A 17,507-nucleotide genomic window follows, 5' to 3' on the forward strand; every position below is an offset into this window, starting at 1 on the left:
CACGGTGGAAAGCTGGAAGCTGCTGAGGGGACTCATTCAGCCCTGTCCCCTGTCCCTGAGTGTCCCTGAATGTCCCTGAGTGTCTCTGAGTGTCCCCAGTGTCCCCTGAGTGTCCATTGTCCCCTGTCCCTGAGTGTCCCCAGAGTGTCCTCAGAGTGTCCCTGAGTGTCTCTGAGTGTCCCCAGTGTCCCTGAGTGTCCCCTGAGTGTCCCCAGTGACATCGCACCAGGAATTCCCATCAGGATTTGGGGCAGTACCATGGAAAATCCCCCGACAATTCCCCAAATCTGTCTCAAACACTGCACGGGGAGGGCACAGGTGACAGCAGCGATGTCCCCGGCGATGTCTCTGCCCCTATGTGAAACTTTCCTGCAGCAGCCTCGGGATGTCCTCGATGGCTTTGTGGCACCGCTCGGCCACCGCGCGGCTGCCGGGGCCACCGGGACCACCACGGTCACCACAGGGACTCAAGAGGAGATTGTCAATGACCTCAAGTGTCCCCAGCAGGTGCTCCTTGGCCAGGCGGGTGCTGGCCTCCCACAGCTGCTCAAACTTGGCCACTTTGGCCATCAAGGCCTGGAGGACATCAGGGGACACCTCGTTTGTCCCCGTCAGGATGGCCTCGATGTCCCTGAGCTGCCACTCCATGTTCCAGCTGAACAAGGTGGCTCTGTCACACGTGGCCACCAAGCGCGGCAGCAGCCCCAGGGCCAGCACTGCCCAATGTCCCCTCCTGGTGGCTGCCACAGCCTCTGCCATGGCCTCATTGGTGGCCGCCGCCACCAGGGCATCGAGCATGGCCATTTCCCCGGCCACCTCCTCCCTGTCCAGGGCCACCATCAGCTGCTGCTCCGTGACCACCTTCTCACGGAGCTTGGTGGCCTCCCTGGCCAGCCAGTCCCAGCGTTCCACAAGCCTGGCCACCGACTCCCGCCAGGCGCTGGCCGCGGCTCTCACATCGGCCCAGGTGGCCCCAGGGGTGGCCCAGAGGGTGGCCAGGGCCCGGCACAGAGAGGGGACACCAGGGTGGCCCAGGGAGGTGACACCGCCGTGGTTCAGGATCGCACGGAGGCTCCGGGTGAAGTTCTTCAGGTCCTCATGCAGGGACTCTGGGCACTTGCGCGGGCACTCGGGCCTGTGTGGCCCAGTCACGGTGGCCACCACCTTGCCCAGGGTGGCCACCACGGCCACCAGCGCCTGCAGCTGCGGAGGGGACACCTGGGGAGGGCACAGAGGTGTCAGGGACCTGGTGGCACTTACGGCATCCTGCAGTGACCCCCGCGCCCCCAAGGCGTCCCATTTGTCCCCTCCATCCCTTTGTCAGTCTCTTGTCCCCGCTGCCACCCCCCGTGTCCCCCACAGTGCAGTCTCTGCAGTGTCGCCCCCCAACCCACCCCCCGTCACCGCTCTTGGAGCTCCACACTCACTGGGGACGCTTTGGGGACGCTCTGGGGACGCTCTGCAGGTCGAAGGAGCCTTGGGATGTCCTCGGTGGCTCTTTGGCACCGCTCGGCCACCCCACAGGCACAGGGGCTGGCGGGAGCACCATCGAAATAGAACCTGACGATGTTGCCAACTGTCCCCAGCAGGTGATCCTTGGCCAGGCGGGCGTTGGCCTCCCACAGCCGCTCGGCCACGGCCACCTTGGCCACCAAGTCCTCGGGGACATCATAGAATTTCTCCTTTGTCCCCTCCATGGCGGCCTTGATGTCCCCAACCCTGCGCTGCAGCTCCCGGGGGAACGCGGTGGCTTCGTCACACGCGGCCACCAAGCGCTCCAGCAGCCCCAGGGCCGCCTTCACGTCCTCTCTCACCACGCTGGCCCTCGCTGCCTTGCTGGCAGCCACCATGGCCTCTCTCCTCGCCCGGGCTTTACACCACCAATCCTCCTCCTCGCCCAGGGCCTGACCCAGCTCCATCGTGTTTTCCTGAGCTGTCCCATCACGGCCAGCCCTGCGCTGCAGCTTCCTCGCTCGGGCGGTGGCGATGGCCGCCATGTCGGCCACCTCGGTGACCACCTCCGTGCAGGTGTCGTGGAGCTGGGTGGCCTTCCTGGCCAGCTCGGCCCAGCTGTGCACAAGCACAGACACCGACCGGTGCCACTTCCTGGCTGCCATTGTCACATCGTCCCAGGTGGTCCCTGGGGTGCTCTCATAGTTGGCCAGGGTCTGGCTCAGGGAGGTGACAGCGTCATCATCATCGGAGGTGACAATTTGTCGCCACCAGGTGCCATCAATGCAGGACAGGGTGACCCAGAGGTCCTTGGTGAAGTTCACCAGGTCCCAGTACAAGTCCGCTGTGGACACGAGCATCATCTTGTCCCGCCTGGGCAGGGTGGCCAGCAGCTCGCCCAGGATGGCCACCACAGTGACCTGTGGCTGCAGCAGGGCCGGGGACAGCTGGGGAGGGGACAGGGGAGGTGTCAGGGACCTGGTGGCACTTACGGCCTGCTGGGCTGGCCCCTGCCCCAGGGCTCCTTTTTGCCCCTCCCTGGAGGGCTCTGCTGCCCGTCTGTCCCTCCCTTGTGCCACCCGTGCCACTTCCCTCGTAGCCTGTGCCACCCTCCTGTCCCCACTGCTGTCCCCTCTGCCACCCTCCCGCCAGCCCCCGTATCCTCTCCCCTCCCTCACTGCCCCTTTCCCCACGTTTCCCCTCCTCTCCCCCCCCGTCGCACCTCTTGGGGCTCCATGCTCACTGGGGACACCTTGGGGACACCTCGAGGAACGCTCGGCGTGGCGAAGGAGCGCCCGGCCGGCGCTCCGGTCCCGGCCCCCAGAACCGGCCCCGGGCGCGCCGAGAAAATGGCGGAGCCGCCTCAGGAGGTCGGAAAAAGGCGGGGTGGGGCGAGGTGGCCTCACCGCCCGCCCTTTCCCGACGCCACGGGCTCCTGATTTGGGTGTTTGGTGGATGTTTTCGGAGGGTGGGGGGGGGTCTGGATCACCATGGGGCGGCTCCCGCATAGACGGTTGCGCTGGTTGTGCCAAGGAGCGCTTCGGGGGACGCTGCTGGATTTTTGGGCGCTTTGGTTGAATCCCAAGGGATTTGGGCTCAGTCCCGGCATTGGCTGGATTTGGGTGCTTGCTGAATCCCAAGGGAGTCCCCCGGCATTTCCAGGCGGATTCCGCCGTTCCCGGCCGGATTTATGCAGGAACCCGGAGCGCTCTGAGGGACGGGCGGAGCTGCCCTCAAGCAAAATGGCGGCGATGCCTCCCGCCAGAGACGGGCAGTTTGCGCTGGTTGAGCCTAAGGAGCGCTCCTGGGGGACGCTGTTGGCTGGATTTGGGCGCTATGGCTGAATCCCAAGGGATTTACGCTCAGTCCCGGCATTTCCAGGCGAATTCCGCCGTTACCGGCCGGATATATGAGGGAACGCGGAGCGCTCTGAGGAGCGGGCGGAACTGCCCTCACCCAAGATAGCGGCGCGGCCTCACGCCAGAGACGGACAGTTTGCGCTGGTTGAGCCTGAGGAGCGCTCCTGGTGGACGCTGCAGGGTGTATTTGGGCGCTTTGGTTGAATCCCAGTGGATTTAGGCTCCATCTTGCTATTTCCAGGCGGATTCCGCCGTTCCCTGGATTTATGAGGCTGGATTTATGAGGGAACGCGGCGCGCTCTGAGAAGCCCATAGAATTGCCCTCAACAAAGATGGCGGCACAGCTGCCCCGTCGTGGAGTGCGGACCAATCAGAAGCCGCGCCTGGCAGAAGTACTGGCGGAAGTTTCCCCGCGGCGGTGTTGGCGGCCGCTTCCGGCGGCTACGCGATGCATTGTGGGCATTGTGGTCCCGGTGGGGCCCAGCGGCGGCGGCGGAGCGGGGCTGAGGCCGCGGGGGAGGGGGGCGGGCGGGAATTTGGGGGCGCCGAGGGAGCCCCGGGACCCCCTGGCAGCGCGGGATGGGCGACAGCGACCGCGGTCAGCACCGGGAGCGGCGGGGGGAAGCGATGAGGAGGGAGTTGGGAGGATTATGAGAGGACTGGGGAGGGCTGAGGAGATGTGAGGGGATTTGGGGGATTCTGAGGGGATTTTGAGGAGTTGTGAGGGGATTTGGGGAGTCCTGAGTGGTTTGGGGGCGTCCTGAGGGGATGTGGGGGTTTTGAGGGGGACTGGGGGGTCCTGAGGGGATGTGAGGGGTCCTGAAGGGATTTGGAGGGTCCTGAGGGGATCTGTGGGGTCCTGAGGGGATGTGAGGGGATTTGGGGGGTCCTGGGGGGGTTTGTGGGGTCCTGAGGGGATTTGGGGGATTCTAAGGGGGACTGGGGGGTTCTGAGGGGGTTTGTGGGGTCCTGAGGGGGACTGGGGCGTTCTGAGGGGATTTGGGGGGTCATGAGGGGTTTTGGGAGGTCCTGAGGGGATTTGGGGGGATCTGGGGTGTCATGAGGGAGAATTTGGGGTCCTGAGGAGAAATTGGGTGTTCTGAGGGGATCTGGGGGGTCCTGAGGGGGTTTGGGGGCTCCTGAGGGGGTTTAGGGGTCCTGAGGGGATGTGAGGGGTCATGAAGGGATCTGAGAGGGTTTGGGGGTTTTGGCGGCTTCTGAGGGGAAACGGGGGGTCCTGAGTGGGTGTGAGGGGTCATGAGGAGATGTGGGGGATCCTGAGGGGTTGGGGGTCCTGATGGGGGTCCTGAGGGAGTTTGGGGGGGTTGTGAGGGGGTTTGGGGTTGCTGAGGGGGTTTGGGGTGGATTTGGGGGGATCTGAGGGGGAATTGAGGGTCCTGAGGTGGTATGAGGGGATTTGGGGGGGTTCTGAGGGGATTTGGGGGCTCCTGCAGGAATCGGGGGGATTTTAAGGGGTCCTGAGGAGATTTTGGGTTGTCCCGACTTCGTTTTGGGCATCCCGAGGGAATCTGGGGGGTCCTACAGGGATTTGGGGCTCCCTGACTGGATTTGCGGCAATGTTGGGGGGATTTGGAGTCATTTTATGGTCCCTGACTGGAGTTTCGATTTTTTTGTGGTAATTTTGGGGTATTTTTTGAGTATTCCGTGGTCCTTGACTGTAGTTTGGGGGGATTTGGGGCTTTTTGGGGTAATTTCGGGGTAATTTCACCCCCGTTCCTTACCGGCCCCTTCCCGCCAATCCTAAACCACGCCCCCTCCGCTCTCCATTGGCCTCCTCCAACGTGGCCACGCCCCCAATCCTTACCCGCCTCTTCCCGCCCATCTCAGGCCACGCCCATTCCGGTCTCCATTGGCCGCCGCTCCCGGGGCCCCACCTTTTCCCACGCTCATTCATAATCCTTTCCCACGGCCTCCGCTCCGCCGCTCCCCATTGGCCGCCCCGCGCGTCCCCGCCCCCCTGTGGGCGTGGCTACAAGACCGATCGGCGTTTATTGAAAGGCTCCGCTCAGCGGCGGCCCCGGGGGGTGGAGCCAGCCCGGCCCCACCGGGGGGGCTCGGGGGGTCCTGGGGGGCCCGGGGGCTCGGGGGGGCCCCGGGGGGTGGAGCCAGCCCGGCCCCGGCGGGGCCCAACGCGGGCCGGGGGCTCGGGGGGCCGAGGGGGGGGGCTGGGGGCGTTTCGGGGGGGTTCGATCAATGGGGGAGGGGGCCCGGGGGGTGCCGAGGTGGGGGGCGGGGTCTGGTGAGTGTGGGGGGTCCCATGGATTGGGGGTCCTGGTGAGTGTGGGGGGTCCCATGGATTGGGGGTCCTGGTGAGTGGGGGGCGGTGAGGAGGGGGTCCCATGGATGGGGGAGGGGCGGTGAGTGGGGGGTCCTGGCGCACTGGGGAGGGGGCTCATGGACTGGGGGGGTCCCAGCGCTTTGGGGGTGTCGGTGAAGGGGGGGAGACAGTGAATGGGGGGTCCCGGTAAATTGGAGAGGGCTCCCTGGTGATAACGGGGGGTCCCGGCTGATAACGGGGGGTCACTGGATTGAGCCCCAAGGGACCCCCCGGTGCTGGGGACCCCCTGTGCCCCCCCAGCGCTCGGAGCCCCCCCGGTCCCGCTCCTGGCCCCCCCCAGTCCCGGTGCTGTTCCCGGGGGTCAAAGGGGAGGGGGCGGAACCCCCGTGATGGGTGGGGGGGGGCACAAAGGGGGGTCCGGGCCCGGTGCTCGGGGGAGGGGTCGGTACACGAGGGGGGTCCGGTCCCAGTCCCGGTGCCCGGGGTGGCGCTGCCCGGGGGTGTCCCGGTGCCCGGGGGGGTCCCGGGGTTCGAGGGGGGTCCAGTCCCAGTCCCGGTGTTCGGTGAGGGGGGGTCAATGCACGGGGGGTCCCGGTGCTCGAGGAAGGTCCAGTCCCGGTGCTGGTGCACGAGGGGGGCGGTGCAGGGCACGTGTGTTGGTACGGGGGGGGGTCCCGGTGCTCGGTGATTCGGGGGGGTCTCCGGTGGTCCCGGTGCACGAGGCTGGCGATGTTTGAGGGGGGGTCCGGTGGTCCCGGTGCTCGGTGATTTGGGGGGATCTCCGGGGGTCCCGGTGCACGATGGCGGGGGTCAATGCTCGAGGGGGGGTCCCGGTGCTCGGTGACGGCGCTGATTGATGGGTGGGGGGGTCTCCGGTGGTCCCGGTGCACGAGGAGGGGGCAGGGGAAACTCGAGGGTCCTGATGTCTGAGGTGGGGTCCCGGTGCACGAGGATGGTGAAATTTGGGGTTCCCGGTGCTCAGGGGGGTCCCGGTGGGTGCCCAAGGGTGGTGTGTGACACAGAGAGAGACCCCAGTGACACCAGGGACCCCCACACGGCGGCTGGGCCAGTCCTGGTGACACTCGGGGGGCTCTTGGTGGCACAAGGACGCCCCGCCCGAATGAATTTCTTCTGCACAAGGTCCTGGTGACACGAGGAGCTGGTGGCACCCGAGGGGCTCTTGGTGACACGAGGAGCTGGTGGCACTTGAGGAACTGGTGGCACTCGGGGGGCTCTTGGTGACACGAGGAGCTGGTGGCACTCGGGGGGGCTCTGCCACGAGGAACCCCCCCCGTTCCTCTTGGTGACGCGAGGACGTGGTGGCACCTGGGGGGCTCTTGGTGGCACGAGGAGCTGGTGGTGGCACTCGGGACCCCGGCACTCGGGCTGGGCTGGCCCCGGTGACGCTCGGAGCCCCCCAGATTCCTCCGGGCGCCACTCGGAGCCCTCGGTGCGCAGCTGGTGACACTCGAGGGGCTCTGGCACACGAGGACCCCCCCCAAATTGCTCTTGGTGACACGAGGTGATGGTGGCACGAGGAGCCCTTGCAGGGGGACCCCCCAAAATTCTCACACCCCAATCGCACGGGACCCCAAAATTCTCACACGGGGCCCCATTCCTGGACCCCAAAATCCTCAATTCGGGACCCCAACCCCACGAAATTCTCACACGGGGACCCCAATTCCTGGAACGGGGACCCCAAAATCCTCGCACGGGGACCCCCAAAATCCTCGCACGGGGACCTCGAAATTCGCACACGGGGACCTCGAAATTCGCACACGGGGACCCCAGATTGTCGCACGGGGACCCCCAAATCCTGGCCCGACCCGCACGAGGAGCCCTTTGCACGAGGACCGCCCCCCCGCCAAAAAATTCCTCGCGCGATCCCCCCCGGATTCCTCGCGTGAGAGAGACCCCCCCCCAGCGCGAGCCCCCCTCGCCTCCTCCTCCTCCTCCTCCTCCTCCTCCTCCTCACCCCGGGGGTCTCCGGGTGTTCCCCCCTCCCCCCGCCCTCCCCTTTCCCCCTTTTTTCCCCCCAGGGCTGGGGGGGTTTTGGGGGGACTCAAGGGGGGGTGCGGGTGCGGATTTTTTTGAGGGGGGGGGGTCCCGGCGACCCCCGGGGCGGGGGTCAGTGCTCAGCAGCGGGGCCGCGCCGCTCGCAGCCGTTGGCCGTGATCGGGGGTGGCGGGGGCGGAGGCGGGGGCCGCCCGGGGACCCCCCCGGCCCCCCAAATCACACCCGGGTCTGCTGCACCCACGGCGGAAAGCTGCCTCTCCTGCAAGGCACCGAGGGGGCTCATTCACCCCCCCGCCCCCGCCGGCGCCGCCCTCGGTGTCCCTGAGTGTCCCTGAGTGTCCCCGAGTGTCCCCTGAGTGTCCCTGAGTGTCCCCGAGTGTCCCCGAGTGTCCCCGAGCGCCCCCCGCCCTCCCCCGGGCGGGGCTCACTCACCTGCGGCACCGGCGCGGGGCCCTCGGGGCGGCCCCAAATCAACGCGAATCCACCCAAAACCAGCCCTGACCCGGCCCGGAGTTAACCCTGAACCCCTCAAGTTAACCCCGAACCCCTCAAATTAACCCCTGACCCCCTAAAAATAACCCTGACCTCCTAAAAATAACCCTGACCCCGAAAATTAACCCTGAACCCCTAAAGTTAACCCCGAACCCCTGAAATTAACCCCGACCTCCTAAAATTAACCCTGACCCCGAAAATTAACCCTGAACTCCTAAAGTTAACCCCGAACCCCTCAAATTAACCCTAAAGTTAACCCTGAACCCCTCAAATTAACCCCGACCCCCTAAAAATAACCCTGACCCCCTAAAAATAACCCTGACCTCCTGAAAATAACCCTGACCCCGAAAATTAACCCTGAACTCCTAAAGTTAACCCCGAACCCCTCAAATTAACCCTAAAGTTAACCCTGAACCCCTCAAATTAACCCCGACCCCCTAAAAATAACCCTGACCCCGAAAAATAACCCTGACCCCCAAAAGTTAACCCTGAACCCCTCAAATTAACCCCGACCCCCTAAAAATAACCCTGACCCCGAAAATTAACCCTGAACCCCTAAAGTTAACCCTGAACCCCTCAAATTAACCCCGACCTCCTAAAAATAACCCTGACCCCGAAAATTAACCCTGACCCTGAAAATTAACCCTGAAGTCCTAAAGTTAACCCTGAACCCCTGAAATTAACCCCGACCTCCTAAAAATAACCCCGACCTCCTAAAAATAACCCTGACCCCTCAAATTAACCCTGACCCCCTAAAATTAACCCTGAACCCCTCAAATTAACCCTGACCTCCTAAAAATAACCCTGACCCCCTAAAATTAACCCTGAACCCCTCAAATTAACCTCGACCCCCTAAATTAACCCTGAACCCCTAAAATTAACCCTAAAGTTAACCCTGAACCCCTGAAAATAACCCTGACCCCCTAAAATTAACGCTGAACTCCTCAAATTAACCCCGAACCCCTCAAATTAACCCCGACCCCCTAAATTAACCCTGAACCCCTCAAGTTAACCCTGACCTCCTAAAAATAACCCTGACCCCCTAAAATTAACCCTGAACCCCTCAAATTAACCGACCCCCTCAAATTAACCCTAAAGTTAACCCTGAACCCCTCAAATTAACCCCGAACCCCTCAAATTAACCCCGACCCCCTAAATTAACCCTGAACCCCTCAAATTAACCCTAAAGTTAACCCTGAACCCCTAAAATTAACCCTAAAATTAACCCTGACCCCCTAAAATTAACCCTGAACCCCTAAAGTTAACCCTGAACCCCTAAAATTAACCCTAAAATTAACCCTGAACCCCTCAAATTAACCCTACAATTAACCCCGACCCCTAAAATTAACCCTGACCCCCTAAAGTGAACCCTGACCCCCTAAAGTGAACCCCGACCCTAAAAGTCTCACCCCCAAATTAACCCCAAAAAATGAAGGCGGGGCGCCCTCGGTTTGTCCCCACCCCCTCCCAAAACTGAGGGGATTCGCCCCCAAAAATTGTCCCCCCCCCCCCAGCCCCAAAATTATCTCGGCGCTGCCTCAGTTGTCCCCAACCCCCCCTGAGCTGTCCCCGACCCCCCAAACTGTCCCCACCCCGGTGACAGGACATGGCACACGGACACGGGTGTCACCTCCCCCCCGGTGAGATGGGGACAGACACAAGACACGAGGATGGTGACGGTGACGCGGCGCCAGCGCTGGGGGACAATTGGTGACAACCCCCCAAACCCCCTCCCCAAACCATGGGGACAATGGTGGCACCTCCAGGGGGTGGGGACAGGGCCGGTGGTGGCACCTGAGGGGACATGGGGACACCTGGGGTGGTGTCCCAAGAGGGTCCCCAGTGTCCACAAGGGACATGGGGACACCAGGAAGGACATGGGGACACCAGGAGGGACATGGGGACACCTGGGGTGACGTCCCCAAAGGGTCCCCAGTGTCCATGAGGGACATGGGGACACCTGGCGTGGTGTCCCCAAAGGGTCCCCAGTGTCCCCAAAGGGTCCGCAGTGTCCACAAGGGACATGGGGACACCAGGAAGGACATGGGGACACCAGGAGGGACATGGGGACACCTGGGGTGACGTCCCCAAAGGGTCCCCAGTGTCCCCAGGGTGTCCCCAGTGTCCACAAGGGACATGGGGACACCTGGAGGGACATGGGGACACCTGGGCTGGTGTCCCCAGGGTGTCCCCAGTGTCCCCAAGGGACATGGGGACACCAGGAAGGACATGGGGACATCAGGAGGGACAAAGGGACACCGGGGACAGTGTCCCCAAGGGGTTCCCCATGTCTCTAAAGGACATGGGGACACAGAAGGGACAAGGGGACACCTGGATCCGTGTGCCCAGGTGACACGGGAGGGACACAGGAGGGACAGGAGGACACCAGGAGGGACATGGGGACACCTCGGTCCATGTCCCCAGGGGACATGGGGACACCAGGAGGGACACGGGGACACCGGGGGTGGTGTCCCCAAGGGGTCCTGAGGGACATGGGGACACAGGAGGGACACGGGGACACCCCGATCTGTGTCCCCAAGGGGTCCCTTGTGTCCCTGAAGGACATGGGGACACAGGAGGGTCTTGGGGACATCTTGGACCCATGTCCCCAAGTGTCCCCAGGTGTCCCCAGTGCCCCTGAGGGACATGGCAGGGACATGGGGACAATGAGCGTCTTGGGGACAGCTGGATCCGTGTCCCCAAGGGGTCCCAATGTCCTCTGGGGACAGAAAAGGGTCTTGGGGACATCTGGATTTGTGTCCCCAAGGGTTCCCAATGTCCTTGAGGGACATGGCAGGGACATGGGGACACAGGAGGGACATGGGGACACCTGGATCCGTGTCCCCAGTGTTCCCAAGGGAGGGGTAAGGGACATGGGGACACCCAGATCTGTGTCCCCAAGGGGTCTGTGGGGACATGGGGACACCTGGATCCGTGTCCCCAGTGTCCCTTGGGGACAGAAAAGGGTCTTGGGGACACCTGGATCCATGTCCCCAAGGGTCCCCAATGTCCCCTGGGGACACCCGGATCCGTGTCCCCAAGGAGTCCCAGTGTCCCTCAGGGACATGGGGACACAAGAGGGACATGGGGACACCTGGATCTGTGTCCTCAAGGGTCCTCAGTGTCCCTTGGGGACAAAAAAAGGATCTTGGGGACACCTGGATCCGTGTCCCCAGTGGTCCCCAATGTCCCCTGGGGACACTCCAGATCCATGTCCCCAAGGGTCCCCAGTTTCCCCTTGGGGACAGAAAAGGGTCTTGGGGACATCTTGGATCCGTGTCCCCAAGGATCCCCAGTGTGCCTGAAGGACACGGGAGGGACACGGGGACATGGGAAGGACATGGGGACACCTGCCAAGTGTCCCCAGTGTCCCTTGGGGCCAGCAGAGCGCTTGGGGACATTCCAGATCCGTGTCCCCAAGGGACCCCAATGTCCCTTAGGGACACAGGAGCGCCTTGGGGACACCTGGATCTGTGTCCCCAAGGGTCCCCAGTGTGCCTGAAGGACACGGGAGGGACACGGGGACATGGGAAGGACATGGGGACACCTGGATCCGTGTCCCCAGTGGTCCCCAGTGTCCCTTGGGGACACCTGGATCTGTGTCCCCAAGGGTCCCCAGTGTCCCTTGGGGACACCTGGATCTGTGACCCCAAGGGTCCCCAGTGTCCCTTGGGGACACCTGGATCTGTGTCCCCAAGGGTCCCCAGTGTGCCTGAAGGACACGGGAGGGACATGGGAGGGACATGGGGACACCCGTGAAGTGTCCCCAGTGTCCCTTGGGGCCAGCAGAGCGCTTGGGGACATTCCAGATCCATGTCCCCAAGGGTTCCCAGTGTCCCCTGGGGACACGAGAGGCTCTTGGGGACATGTGGGATCCGTGTCCCCAAGGAGGGTCCCCCTGTGCGGCCTGGGGGGTGACAGGGAGGGGACAAGGACCCACCTGGGGTGTCACCGGTGGCCGAGGGTCCGGTGCCACTGGCGGGGCCGGGCCGCGCTACCTGACGGACAGCTGTGACAAGAGAGACACGGGAGGGGACATCAGGGCCACCGCGGCCACCGCGCCGCGCGGGGACACGGCCCGGCCGGGCTGGCCCCGGGCTGACCCCGAGGTGGCCCCGGGGTGGCCCTGAGGTGACCCTGAAGTGACCTGGGGTGACCCCAAGGTGGCCCCGAGGTGTCCCTGAAGTAGCCCTGAGGTGACCCTGAGGCGACCCCAGGGGTGGCCTTGAGGTGACCCCAAGGTGGCCCCTGAGGTGGCCCCAAGGTGGCCCTGAGGTGGCCCCAAGGTGGCCGGCCCCTGGGGTGGCCCTGAGGTGACCCTGAAGTGACCCCAAGGTGGGCCTGAGGTGGCCCCGGGTGGCCCTGAGGTGACCCTGAGGTGGCCCCGAAAGTGACCCCAAGGTGGCCTTGAGGTGACCCTGAGGTGACCCTGAGGTGACCCCAAGGTGGCCTTGAGGTGGCCCCTGAGGAGACCCCGGGGAGGCCTTGAGGTGACCCCGAAGTGGCCTCAAGGTGGCCCCTGAGGTGGCCCTCGGGGTAGTCCTGAGGTGACCCCGAGGTGGCCTTGAAGTGGCCTTGAGGTGGCCCCGAAGTGGCCCCAAGGTGACCCCCAGGATGGCCCCAAAGTGGCCCCAAAGTGGCCCCAAAGTGGCCCTGAGGTGGCCCTGAGGTGGCCCTGAGGTGGCCCCGGGATGGCCCCGACCCGAGGAGGGGGCTCGGGAACGGCCCCGTCACTGGGGGGACACGGGGGTGGCCTTGGGGGACACCGGGGTGGCCTTGGGGACACGGGGGTGGCCTTGGGGACACGGGGTGGCGCTGTCCCTGGCGTGGGGGGTGGGGCGGTGTCACCTCCGCCCTGAAATGTCCCTCTGGTGTCACCCCGGGGGTGGCCCTGTCCCCTCTAGGGGTCACTTTGTCCCCACAGGGGTGGCCTTGTCCCAACCGGGGGTGGCCCTGTCCCTCCAGGAGTGGCCCTGTCCCTTCCAGGGGTCACTTGGCCCTGTCCCCTCTGGGGGTGGCCTTGTCCCCACTGGGGGGTGGCCCTGTCCTTCTGGGGGTCACTTTGTCCCCCCATGGGTGGCCCTGTCCTCACTGGGGGTGGCCCTGTCCCCCTCAGGTCCCCTCTTGGGGGGCACTTTGTCCCCTCTGGGTGTCCCGTTGTCCCCCTTGGGGGTGGCCCTGTCCCCCCGGGGCGCCGTCCCCCTGCGGGGCGTGCCCCCCCCCGCCCGTGCCACCACGTCCCCCCCAGGGGTGGCCTTGTCCCCTCATGGCCCCCAGAGGTGACAGGAGCCGCCCCCGAGGGTCCCCAACCCCCCCAGAGGGACCCAGAGACCCCAAAAATCCCCCAAAACCCCATATAACCCCCAAAATCCCCAAATAACCCAAAAATCCTCCTGGGGACACCCAGAGACCCCAAAATCCCCAAATAACCCCAAAAATCCCCCAAAAAACCCATATAACCCCCAAAATCCCCAAATAACCCAAAAATCCTCCTGGGGACACCCAGAGACCCCAAAATCCCCAAATAACCCCAAAAATCCCCCAAAAAACCCCATATAACCCCCAAAATCCCCAAATAACCCCAAAATCCCCCGGGGACACCCAGAGACCCCAAAATCCCCAAATAACCCCAAAAATCCCCGGCAAACCCCATATACCCCCAAAATCCCCAAATAACCCCAAAATCCCCACAAGACCCCAAATTAGCCCCCAAAACCCCCCCGGGCACACCCAGAGACCCCAAAATCCCCAAATAACCCAAAAATCCCCCCCCCCCACCGAATGCCCCAAAATCCCCACAACCCCCAATTATCCCCCCAACCCCCGGGACACCCAGAGACCCCAAAATCCCCAAATAACCCAAAAATCCCGCCGGGGACACCCAGAGACCCCAAAATCCCCAAATAACCCCAAAAATCCTCCTGGGGACACCCAGAGACCCCAAAATCCCCAAATAACCCCAAAAATCCCCACAGACCCCAAATTATCCCCCAAAACCCCCCCGGGAACACCCAGAGACCCCAAAATCCCCAAAAACCCCAAAACCCCCTGGGGACACCCAAGACCCCCCAAAACCCCCAAACCCCCCAAAAGCCCCCCAGACCCCCCAAAACCCTCCGTGGGACACCCAAAACCCCCCAAATACCCCCAGAGACCCCAAATATCCCCCCAAAATCCCCTAAACCCCCCCCCAAAAATCCCCGAATGCCCCCCATAGAGAACAAATAACCCCCCCAAAACCCCCTTAGGGACAACCAGAGACCCCCAAAACTCCCCCAAAACCCCCCAAACTCCCCTAGGGACACCCGTAACGCCCCCAAATACCCCCCAGGACACCCACAGCCCCCCCAAAATACCCCAAATAACCCTGAAAATTCCCCCAAATAACCCCCAGGACACCCATAACCCCCCCAAAATACCCCCCAGGACACCCATAACCCCCAAAATACCCCAAATACCCCCTCCCCCAAATTCCCCAAACACCCCCCTGGGACACCCACAGCCCCCCAAAATACCCAAACACCCCCCTGGGACACCCATAACCCCCCCAAAATCCACAAATAACCCCCCAAATACCCCCAGAGACCCCCCCAAAACCACCCCCAAAATCCCCAAACACCCCTCAGAGACAGCAAATAAACCCCCCCAAAAGTGCCAAGGGACACCCATAGACCCCCCTAAAATACCCAAATACCCCCCATAGACCCCCCTAAAATACCCAAATACCCCCATAGACCCCCCCTAAAATACCCAAATACCCCATAAACCCCCCTAAAATACCCAAATACCCCCATAGACCCCCCAAAATACCCAAATACCCCTAGACCCCTAAAATACCCCCTAACCCCCAAAATACCCCCATAGACCCCCTAAAATACCCAAATACCCCCCAAATACCCCCTAAAATACCCAAATACCCCCATAGACCCCCCCAAAATACCCAAATACCCCCTAAAATACCCAAATACCCCCCATAGACCCCCTAAAATACCCAAATACCCCCCATAGACCCCCCCTAAAATACCCAAATACCCCCATAGACCCCCCTAAAATACCCAAATACCCCCATAGACCCCCTAAAATACCCAAATACCCCCCATAGACCCCCCCTAAAATACCCAAATACCCCCATAGACCCCCCTAAAATACCCAAATACCCCATAAACCCCCTAAAATACCCAAATACCCCCCATAGACCCCCCCAAAATACCCAAATACCCCCCCATAGACCCCCCTAAAATACCCAAATACCCCATAGACCCCCTAAAATACCCAAATACCCCCATAAACCCCCTAAAATACCCAAATACCCCCCCAAAATACCCAAATACCCCATAGACCCCCCTAAAATACCCAAATACCCCCCATAGACCCCCCTAAAATACCCAAATACCCCCCATAGACCCCCTAAAATACCCAAATACCCCTCCAGGACACCCATAACCCCCCCAAATACCCAAATACCCCTCCAGGACACCCATAACCCCCCCAAACACCCAAATACCCCCCTGGGACACCCATAACCCCCCCAAATACCCCTCCAGGACACCCATAACCCCCCCAAAATACCCAAATACCCCTCCAGGACACCCATAACCCCCCCCAAATACCCCTCCAGGACACCCATAACCCCCCAAATACCCAAATACCCCTCCAGGACACCCATAACCCCCCCAAATACCCAAATACCCTTCCAGGACACCCATAACCCCCAAAATACCCAAATACCCCCTCCAGGACACCCATAACCCCCCCAAACACCCAAATACCCCTCCAGGACACCCATAACCCCCCCAAACACCCCTCCAGGACACCACACAATACCCCCCAAATACCCAAATACCCCTCCAGGACACCCATAACCCCCCCAAATACCCAAATACCCTCCAGGACACCCATAACCCCCAAACACCCCTCCAGGACACCCATAACCCCCCAAACACCCCTCCAGGACACCCATAACCCCCAAAACACCCAAATACCCCTCCAGGACACCCATAACCCCCAAATACCCAAATACCCCTCCAGGACACCCATAACGCCCCCAAATACCCCTCCAGGACACCCATAACCCCCCAAAACACCCAAATACCCCTCCAGGACACCCATAACCCCCCAAATACCCAAATACCCCCTGGGACACCCATAACCCCCAAATACCCAAATACCCTCCAGGACACCCATAACCCCCCAAATACCCAAATACCCCTCCAGGACACCCATAACCCCCCCAAACACCCCTCCAGGACACCAATAACCCCCAAATACCCAAACACCCCTCCAGGACACCCATAACCCCCCAAAAGCCCCCCAGGCCCCCCGCCCGCCCCCAGCGCGGCGTGGGATGGCCGATGTCACACGGAGCAGAGCAATGACATTGTAATTTCCACCTGAGCGTCGAGCAGCCGCCGCCGGCCCTCGGACGGGTCGTGGGCGCCCAAGTGATCCCTGCGCAGCTCCTGCTCCACCAGCATCAGCCTGCGGGGCCAGGCTTCACCGGGGTCATGCTGCCACCCCCCCGGGGACAGCCCCGGCCGCGCCCAGGGACACCCCCGGGGACAGGGGGACAGCCGGGGACAGGGGACAGCACAGGGACACAGCCGGGGACACCCCGGGGACAGGGGGACAGCACAGGGACACCCCCGGGGACAGGGGGACAGCCGGGGACAGGGGGACAGCCGGGGACAGCCCGGGGACATGGGGACACAGCCGGGGACAGGGGGACACAGCCAGGGACACCCCGGGGGACAAGGGGACAGCCGGGGACAGGGGGACAGCACAGGGACACCCCGGGACAGGGGGACACCCCACAGGGGGACAGCGGGGACAGCGGGGACATGGGGACACAGCCGGGGACAGGGGGACACAGCAGAACGGGGACAGGGGGACAGCGGGGACAGGGGACACAGCCAGGGACACCCCCGGGGACAGGGGGACAGCCGGGGACAGGGGGACAGCACAGGGACACCCCGGGGACAGGGGGACAGCCGGGGACAGGGGACACAGCCAGGGACACCCCGGGGACAGGGGGCAGCCGGGGACAGGGGGACAGCCGGGGACACCCCGGGGACAGGGGCAGCACAGGGACAGCCCCGGGGACAGGGGACAGCCGGGGAACAGCGGGGACAGGGGGACAGCCGGGGACAGGGGGACACAGCCGGGGACACCCCCGGGGACAGGGGGACAGCCGGGGACAGGGGACAGCACAGGGACACCCCCGGGGACACCCCCGGGGACACCCCGGGGACAGGGGACACAGCCAGGGACAGGGGGACAGCACAGGGACACCCCCGGGGACAGGGGGACAGCACAGGGACAGGGGGACAGCCGGGGACAGGGGGACACAGCCGGGGACAGGGGGACAGCACAGGGACAGGGGGACACAGCCA

General features: G+C 63.2%; 2 protein-coding genes across 2 annotated transcripts in view; both read right to left on the reverse strand.

The window, feature by feature from the left end:
* Positions 1-205: 205 nt before the first annotated feature.
* LOC115917175 lies at positions 206-2,712 on the reverse strand. The gene is made up of 3 exons (XM_030970906.1): positions 2,675-2,712; positions 1,428-2,399; positions 206-1,218 (listed from the first exon to the last, which is right to left on the reverse strand). Exons 1-3 carry the CDS (start codon positions 2,687-2,689, stop codon positions 355-357), a joined length of 1,851 nt encoding a protein of 616 aa, XP_030826766.1. The 5' UTR covers positions 2,690-2,712; the 3' UTR covers positions 206-354.
* A 5,026-nt stretch (positions 2,713-7,738) lies between these two features.
* The window catches only part of LOC115917174 (ras/Rap GTPase-activating protein SynGAP-like), a gene marked incomplete at its 5' end in the record, with an annotated part of 34,177 nt that continues 24,408 nt past the window's right edge, over positions 7,739-17,507 (reverse strand). Inside the window, 2 exons of the mRNA XM_030970904.1 lie at positions 7,739-7,885; positions 16,509-16,596. Of these exons, the coding sequence (XP_030826764.1) occupies positions 7,739-7,885; positions 16,509-16,596 (235 nt within the window). The remainder of the gene's footprint in view (positions 7,886-16,508; positions 16,597-17,507) is intronic.

The sequence above is a fragment of the Camarhynchus parvulus genome, unplaced genomic scaffold (assembly GCF_901933205.1).
Source record: "Camarhynchus parvulus unplaced genomic scaffold, STF_HiC, whole genome shotgun sequence".
In the NCBI taxonomy this organism is placed as follows: domain Eukaryota; kingdom Metazoa; phylum Chordata; class Aves; order Passeriformes; family Thraupidae; genus Camarhynchus; species Camarhynchus parvulus.